Source organism: Belonocnema kinseyi, chromosome 3 (genome assembly GCF_010883055.1).
Source record: "Belonocnema kinseyi isolate 2016_QV_RU_SX_M_011 chromosome 3, B_treatae_v1, whole genome shotgun sequence".
In the NCBI taxonomy this organism is placed as follows: domain Eukaryota; kingdom Metazoa; phylum Arthropoda; class Insecta; order Hymenoptera; family Cynipidae; genus Belonocnema; species Belonocnema kinseyi.
Genome location: NC_046659.1, coordinates 36543083 through 36552607, shown reverse-complemented (window position 1 = coordinate 36552607; position 9525 = coordinate 36543083). Strand labels below are relative to the sequence as shown.

Here is a 9525-nt window from a genome sequence, read left to right as displayed (position 1 = left end):
TAAAAACTTATTTCGGGTGGATGTGAGATTTAGCAAAGTCTGTAAGGCAGGAACCGTTTGAGTAGTGTGCTTCACCAAAATTAATTTGATCGCCTCAAAACAATTAATTTCAATCAAAATATTACATGAAAAGACATAAATTAAAGAAAGGTGATGAAGTAGTACGAAACAGAATAAAAAATAATAATCTCATACATAATTATGTAAAAAATATTTCACGAATTTATTTAAAACATATTGCATGCATGAAACGTTAAATTAATACTTAAAAATCTCTTATTTTTAGTTGAATAGACTCCAGATTTCGTTCCCGTTAATGTAACTTCGTTCCACACAATTTTTTTCCATAAAGGTTTATCCACGACAGATAGAATTCTAGTTTTTTTAAGTGCAATTCGATGTTTTTCTTTGAAACATCTATTCTCTCTAAATCCTTGTGCTCTTGGAATTTTCTGGGAAATTGCGTTTTTGCTGGTTCTGATTTACAATTTAAGTCTACCTTTGCTTTGGAAACTAATCTGTGTAAATCAGATAAGGCAGCTATTACGTAATAACAACAGTTTGCCTTTTCAGGACCGCGCATTATTTGATCTCCGGCTTGCTTAACACTCAGCATTCTCCCATTTGCCTTACTTTCCATTAAGTTTGATTCCTGCAATTAAAAAATTTGTTAGAAGAGTATAAAAATCAGTATGTGTAAATAAACAGTTCAATTTTAAAGCATTCAGATGTAAAACATCTAACCTGCAATCGCCAAGAAATTAATGTACTATTATTATTTTCTTTTGCATTTATTTCAATACTATTTTGCTGATTATTTAGACAAACAATAAGAAGTGGAAAATGATCAAATATCTACCCCAAAAATGCGTTGAAAGACGGCCCTCGCAGCAGACTCAGCGTCGGTGAATACTTTTTTTTGGCTCATATTGTCACACACGTAAAGGAATACCTGAGTCGCTAATTTAGCTGAATTCAGGTGATCTCCAGAAAAGTGGACTGCAGTGTACGCATAGGAATAAATTACATTCATCATGTTGAATTGGACGTACGTAGAAGATTTCTGAATGAAAAAAGTAATCCATTTATGTTTATATTTTAATTGAATTTTATTAAATTGGGATGAATAAATATAATATTTTTTTATTATTAATTTACTATGTGGTATTTTTCCAGATATGGGGTATTATTCCTGAACTAACCCAACTTTAAAAGTCATGTCTTCCGATTGCCTTCAAATTTTCAGAGTTTGTTTGCCTACCTGATAGTAGTATACCCACCAATTTAATAGACTTTTACTGCAATCCCTCCTCGAACTACAGGGGGTGAAATCTGCATCCCCTGTGTGAGGAAGGTTTTCGCTCGGATATCTTCGCATAACTACATAACTATTTTCAGTCCCAAAAAGCCAAACAAAATTTTTATCAGAAAAAAGGCAGGCTTTCATTTAAAAATACTTTTAAAAAACTGCCCGAAGAGTAAAAAATGTAAAAATAGACATTTTAAATGGAAATTTGTTTACAATAATTAAAAACAATAGATTTCATAGAATGAAAGAGAATGAAAACCCCTTCAGGAATCACTCATAGAAAATTCAATTCTCATTTGTAGAAAGGAAGTTATGACCATTTTAAAATACCCGCTTTGCCCGGGGGATGCAAATTTCACTTCCTGTGGTTCGAGGATTGATGGTAGTAAAAGTCTATAAATTGGTGGGTGTACTACTATCCCATAGGCAAACAAACTCTGAAAATTTGGAGGCAATCGGAAGACATAACTTTTAAAGTTGCAGAAAAGGGCACTAATTTTACCGATACCTAAAACCACCATTCCTATTTCTATTAAAGTTTGCCTCTTATTTAATTAGTCGTTCACAAAGTGTAAAAACTAGTAATACCGATATGTCTGAATGCGTGGAATTTAAGAGAGGGTTCTTCAGGGTTCCTCACTTGCAGCTACACTTTTTAATTTGTATATCTCTGATCTTGGAAAGGATCTAAAATTTTGTAAGTATCTTAAACACACTGATCACTTCAAATTGTACCCTTCCAAACCAGCTGCAGAATTGAATAGACTTCTCAGTCAGATCTAAGATGATATAGATCGGGTCGTTCTTTGGACTGAAAATAATGACCTTGCTTTATGTCCAGCTAAAATTAATGCTATTGTTATTGGGCCTTGTGCTTCTCCCTCTGTCGACGCACTCGCTGCCTGCCCTTCCTCCTTTGAGGTTTTGTTAATATTACGATTGTTTTTAAGAATCGGTAAGGGATTTTGGTTACTTGCTCAAACGTACTCTGTCTTGGAAGGAGAATGTAATGGCTAGTTATCGAAATACCTTCAGAATTTTACAGCAATTCAATTAAAGTAAATATTCATTACCTCTTACCAACCACGATTCTCTTAGTTAGGAGTTTGATTTTCTCGTTCTTTGTCTACGGATGTATTGCTTACGATGATATAACGGATGAACTGAATGGGAAGCTAGAACGGGCACTAAATGCATGTATACCGTTCATATGTAATTAACCAAAAATGAATACATTACTCTACATTAGGCTGAGGCGAAAAACCAACATTGTGCGTCCAGGAAACGCCTGGGTGCGGAAAAGTGTCCCAGTCCAATCCGAAACTCAGCGCACTTTGAAATTTTGAAATCGGATAATATCTTCAGTCTGTTCTTTGAGGGTAAAATCTCGAAATTTCACTAAAAAGTACTAAAATTTAAGATTTTGCAAAAATGGGCTGAAAATCGATACCGATGCCTTCCAAGGGTGACTTTACGATGAAAAGTCATTAGAGGGTACTTAGAGGTCCGTACCGAGTCGCCAAAGTCACCCCATGCCAATCCTCATGGAGGGGGAAATGGCTCAAAATTGCGTATTTTCGAGTAAAACGCTTAAATACTTGTGCAGCTCCTAGCTCACTGAGTTCTACTACTTCAAGTGACCCAGAGCCCACCACGTGGAGGTGGCTGCACATCGGGCTCCACCCAGGCCCTACCCAACCAACCAAATATGTAGAACGTGCTTATTTAAGTCTCAGAGTCATTAATTACACCCACAAGTCTTTCTTAGTGTCAAATAAGTTGACAGTCTTTCGAGAAAGAAGTGTGGCGCATATCTGTCGGTCCCGAGCCTCGGGACAGATGCCTTGTCTGGACACCTCTGTTACCAGTCTAACAGTTCTTTCCACCGCTACTGTGTGACAAGGGAAAGATTTAAGTCCCAGTCAGGTACGAAGCCATCGACCATACATAACTTAGATGTAAGTTCATCCTCTGTAATTCGAATTAAAACTGGAGGTGCGGTAAGTGAAGCATCTGTCTGTTCCCAATCAATCATTCCTGTGTAATCATTAGCTCCAAAATTCATTTTTGGCACAATATTGTATCTAACAGTTGTCTGTTGCTTATGATTTGCTTCCAGGATTTTGGTGAGTGTGTCTTGGCGAACGGTAAGCCTAGGGTCGGTTGCCATTTCAAGAAGTATATTTCATGGCTTGGAAGAGGTGCCGACTCACATCAGCGATAGACTTATCCCGTCTGATATGCAACCACTGAGGTACGTATACTGTGAGTAAGTATTCAACTAATACTTGCAGTTTGTTTGTGGGTCTTTTTGTTGATATGTATAATCTCAGAATTCTATTTTCAGTTGTTAGCCAGGGAGCCATGTTGATGGGGCCTATATTTCGGGAGGCCAGCTCAGGAGAGTACGTTCCGAACCGTATGCCATCTGATATTTCATAAAGATACCTTTGATCTGAGCTCAGATCAGTGGGCTAAATCTCAGGTAAGTCACACTCAACTTGTTTAAACTTTACAACATCGGGGGTCTCACAAGTTGGAAGTTGTCCCCCTATTGGCCCTGAGTATTTGTTCGGAACAGAGGTAGGTCTTTCAATAAATAAGAAACGACTTCTGAACGGTAGCTCATTGAAATGTAATAGACAGACAACCCATTGCAAGGGACGATCAAGTCGTTCCTCTAGTAGACGAATAATTCCTCCCTTTCAGCCCGTATTTGTATTTCTACCGTCACAGACCACGACTACCACTGCATCGAAGCCTCCATTCAGTTCTGTTGTTACGTAATTATAAATAGAATCACACTCTTTTTGAGCATGGCTCGATGGTGTGACGACATGGCCTACGTATTTAGAACCTGGTTCGGCCACCAAAGATATGTGTTCCTCGTTAATAAATCCGGAGGCTGCCAATGTTTCGTCTTTCCGACTATCAAAAAGTATAAGCCACGAATAGAATCCTTACTTTTATCTATGACTAGACACTCGGGTACTTTTTGAGAAATATCCGGGGAGATCATACTTGCTCGATTGGCAGCGAGGAGTGCAGACGAGCTTAAATGTGCCGCAAACCGTTGACTGATACCATATCTTTGAGCAACTACTGCTGCTTCAGATAAGTCAAGTCTGGCCTGCAATGATTTTCTCTGCACAAGTCTGCGTGGTATGTCGTGAAAATCGTCATCATCGGTAGAAGCATCAACCTTTGCCTTAATTTCAGGAGGAGGATTATCACCTTCACCTTCCTCAAAGAAGGAAACTAAATCTATATCCATATCAATCGTAGAGGGACAATGAGAAGAAGAAACTATAAGGACAACGTCAACTAGTACCTGCGAGTGAACGAACATTAGGCGTCAGCCGACAGTACGAGCCATTAACAGGTTCCGACAAGTCTCGACAACGCTCGACCAGAGGGAGGGGGAGGGGAGAAGGAGACCGGGAGGGGGGATCCAGCTTCAGTCTAGAGGTGGCACAGACGCTCGTGTGCTCGTAGACAGACATGACCCAGGGACCGCACAATTATTTAAGCGTTTTACTTGAAAATACGCAATTTTGAGCAATTTCCCCCTCATTGAGGATTGGCATGGGGTGACTTTGGCGACTCGGTACGGACCTCTAAGTACCCTCTGATGACTTTTCATCGTAAAGTCACCCTTGGAAGGCATCGGTATCGATTTTAAGCCCATTTTTGCAAAACCTTAAATTTTAGTGTTTTTTAGTGAAATTTCGAGATTTCACCCTCAAAGAACAGACTGAAGATATTATCCGATTTCAAAATTTCAAAGTGCGCTGAGTTTCGAATTAGACTGGACCACTTTTCCGCACCCAGGCGTTTCCTGGACACACAATGTTGGCTTTTCGCCCCAGCCTACTCTAAATCGGAAGAGAGCAGTTTTTTGCCCGTGGCTAAGAGAAGTTTTATTTTTGTTGATAAAAATTATCCTAATCATTTCAGACTCTGGAGAGGAACTTAAGCTTGAAAAATACCAAAACACAGAGCAGGTAAACTTCAAAGACGCCCAACTCGCATTATGACCTGATTGAGAGTACCTCCACCGTTGCTACCCTTTACATGCTTTACCCTGTAAATTTCTCGCTTCGGCTTAGAGGCTGCAATACCTGAGATCTTGAAATTAGTATCCATTGTACTTTTAATCCCCTTGTATTTGCAATGCTCATGCATAGAATGTCTATATATTACTCTAATTTGGAAAGCTTCGAATTTAAATTTATTCTGTTTTGAAGACCTTTAAACTGAACATTGAAAACTTTGCAAATTTTACCATTTGTAACGTTTTAAAAGAAAAATTTGACTACAATTTTTTATGTATCAATCTGCAATCATTCGTCTGGGAACATTGCCTGTAAATTGAAAATGATTGAATTATCAATGCTTTTAATGTGAAATGTCTTAGAAATTATTCACTTTTTAAACGTTCTCATTTTAAAATACATTAACCTTAGGAATTCGAATTTCAAAATATTGTACAATTAGCCTGATTTAATGTACCTACTAATATAAGAATTACGTTTAATCACAAAAATAAATGGAAAGTTAAGAATAACCCTTATTGTAAATAGTATTTGTAACAAAATATTTTTATTTTACGTATTTTTAAAGTTATATTTTCCTGCATTTTCTCAATTATTGCAAATCTTACTAAAAATAATATATCTGTGATAATCAGTAAAATATAATCATTTAAATGTTTCGGAGTAGTTTAGATAAGCATAATATGGTTATTGGGGCAGTTACACGTAGAAAAAATTAGGTTTCTAAATTAAAATGATAATTAATAATAGCATTCCATGCTAAGATTCACTCAGTGAAAATTCATGGAATATTTTATAATCAATACTTGACTACTATAAATTGTTCACAAAATATGACTTTTTTATTATCATTTGTCACTAAATAAGATATTCAACTTAAACTCAAGCTATTTACATGGAAGGAATGAATTCGCTGTACCTGATTTTCCAATATTTCAAATTTTTTCATATAATTTGTTTATGAAAATATAAATTGCTATATTTTATCAAATATTATCAAAGTTAAAATTTCTTCTTTTTCACATGAAAATTCTTTTTCTTTTAGAATGATAATTTACTTTTTTAACTAAAAATTCCTCATTTTAGGATCCGTATCATTGTCACCCGCCCCCATCCCCATGTCATTTAATAATAACGTTAGATGATTGAGTGGGGTGAAATATTAATGTTTTTTATTAATCAACGGAGTAATTCAATTTTCAAAGAAGGAGTTGAATTTTACAGGAAAAATATGAGTTCTCAAAAAAAAATGTATCAGTTGATATTTTAAACAAGAAAAGATTTCTAATTTAAATCAAAAACAGCGGAATAGAATAAAAAAGAACCAATCTTTAATTTTAAAAAGTTAAATTATTACTCAAAGCAGGTGAATTTTCAAGCAAACAGTTATTTGCATTTTTAATCAAAAGATAAGGTTTCCTTAAAGTAGTTCAATTTTCTATAAAATTTTTGAAAATAATTATCGAAAAGCATTCATTTGTAATAATTTAATCAAGTAAACAAACATAATTGCGAAAACAATTCATTACTTATAATAATATTCACCCGAAATAAAGCTGGAAAGTCGGATTTTTTTCTAATATTTTCCACTTCAAATTCGAATGAGGTTATAATTAAATCAAGTTAACGAACATACTTATGCGAAACATTCCAAATTTAAAATTATTTTTGAATTTCTTCAAAATTTCTGAATGTTTTTAACCTAATCGAATTTTTTCTAACGTAATAATTGTTCAATTTTTATTCATTCTATCAAATTTGTTTTCTTTAAACTTTTTTTAAAAGTATTTTGTAAAAAAAAGTTTTACAACAAAAAAGTGATTGAAAGTTTCAACAGTGACCTCAAGCAAATGTTTTCATTAACTGCAGACTTTCAAAATCCTTAATTCTGAATAAATCCTGCAAAATGAAAAAAAACACTTAAAAGTTTTTAATTTTTGTTTAAAATTTTGGAAATTTTTCGAAATATTCCTAAATATTCTCTTAAAATTCATTTTCTAAAATAAACCATTTTTAATTTTCATAGGAATCTTAATGAATTTTCCGCATATAATTCTATTTATAATTATTTGGAATCTTTTGAATTGTTTTTGAAATTATTTAAAAACTTCTGAATATCTTTTTAAATCATTCGACTTTTTCCAACAATTTTTAACAAAACCTTCAAAAATTTTTCAAATGACTGAAAATCTTCCAGATTTTTTTTTACAATTTTGGAAATCTGTTTCAATCTTTTTAAAAATACTTTCAGAACTAATGACGGGGTTCATACAAAATATTACAATTTTTTATTTGGAAATAGTTGAATATAAATATTTATGTAAAGTTTGCACCAAGAAGAATAATCTTCTGTTAAGTGCAAACATAAATAATATAGTTAAGTTTTAAGTTTAAAAATAAATTGCAAAAAAAATGACTTTCCAATGAAAAATATTAAAATTTGCAACGAAATCAATTTTTAACTATAAAATTGAATTTTTATCTAAGAAGATTAAGTTTCAGAAAAAAAAACACAATGAATTTTCCACAAACTAGTTCAATTTTTATTTGAACAAATTAATTTTGAACTAAGAAAATTAAGTTTCTAACAAGCTTATTTTTCTACCAAAAAAGACACATACATTTTTAGTTAAAATAAATTAATTTCAAAATAAAAAAAGAATGAATTTTTAACAAAATAGTACAATTTTGCACCTAACAGACCGATTTGAATCAAACAGATGCTTTCATAACCAGAAATATCAACTTTCTACTACAAAAAAAAAAAGAATTTTCGAACTAAAAAGACGAATATTATACAAATAAAGTTGAATCTTTAACCCACAAAAATGCAATTTACTAAACTAAATGAGTTTTTTAATTAAACAGACAAATTAAAAAGAAACGACCTCAGTTTTATTTTTTAACATCAAAGTATAAATTTTAAAAAAGAAGTAAATCTATAAATGTACTTGAATTTACAACCTAAAAAGATTAAACATTTCCATTTTTATCAATAATTTTTTGTAATCTTCGAATTTGACTGTAATAAACTCCATGGGAAATTTTTAAAGTGTAACCAGAAAGGAAAACAGTTTAATTTTATTTTGGGGAACTTGGGAAATGAAATTTACGATTTCAGTTTCCAATGTCCAGTTTAAATCTCTCAGGTACGCCAGCTTTCTAAGACAGTGGTCGGCAAACTGTTTGCTTAATTTTCAGGTATGGTCAGGCTCCACCCGACTTAATTTTTTCTACTACTTTTCGGTCTATTCATGTACCTTAGAGTGAGTGAGCTTACTCCAGCAAGGGTCTTTCGTCCACAGGCATGTCAAAGTAAGGAAATGTTAACTTGCGATTTGAAAATAGCATTATCAGCATCTACGAATTTTTCCGATTCCAATGATATATTACTTGCCTAGAAAAGTTAAAAATTTGAAGGATTTTGATATCAAGAAACATCAGCTTTACAGTCAATTTAATACTAAATACTTTTCAAATTTTCAATCTTTATAGACAAATTACATGTCTTTGGAATCGAAACAATACGTAGATTTCAAATATATTACTTTTAAGTCACTGATTGCAAAATTACGAATTTTTTAATCTCACATTTTTTGCCCATTTTCTAACAAAAGACCCCTGAGGAAAGGGGTGGTCTGGCCAAGCTCACAGGTACTGCCCTGAAAGTGGGTCGTAGGGCAGCCAGGGCAGGGTACCCTGTCCTGGGCAAGAGCGTGCCGACCACTGTTCTAAGATATAATCCCAGGCGAGAAAAAACAAGTGAGGGGTAACCCGCTGGATGCAATGGTGGGGGTAACCGAAACAGGTCATAATGCGAGTTGGGAATCGCCGGGAATAAAATATTACTAACGATCAGGGAAGCGCCCTCTATCATTTTAAAATAAATATTTTAAAAATATTTATTCAATAATTAAGATCTTATTACTAATGCAGTTTCTAATTCTATTTAACATATTGATTCTAAAGGTCAATGTTTGATATTAATTGGTAGTATTAATTTACTGTTAAATACACATATCTAGTTACTGTGACACGATCTTAGTTTTAAGAATATGTCTATGTATACGAGGGTGGATTGATAAGTTTCCGGCCTGACCAAGAAAAACAACGTTTTTAAGAATTTTTTTTTTTATTTCTCAACATAATCTCCTCCAAGGC

The 9525-nt window shown here is 33.6% G+C and overlaps 1 protein-coding gene across 1 annotated transcript in view; it reads right to left on the bottom strand.

Moving 5' to 3' along the window:
• Positions 1-203: 203 nt before the first annotated feature.
• Positions 204-9525, bottom strand: part of LOC117169182 (zinc finger HIT domain-containing protein 2) — an 86577-nt gene continuing 77255 nt past the window's right edge. The window contains exons 4-5 of the mRNA XM_033355409.1: positions 860-1063; positions 204-652 (exon numbers count right to left, since the gene is read on the bottom strand). Coding sequence (XP_033211300.1) covers positions 314-652; positions 860-1063 — 543 coding nt within the window. The 3' untranslated portion in view covers positions 204-313. The remainder of the gene's footprint in view (positions 653-859; positions 1064-9525) is intronic.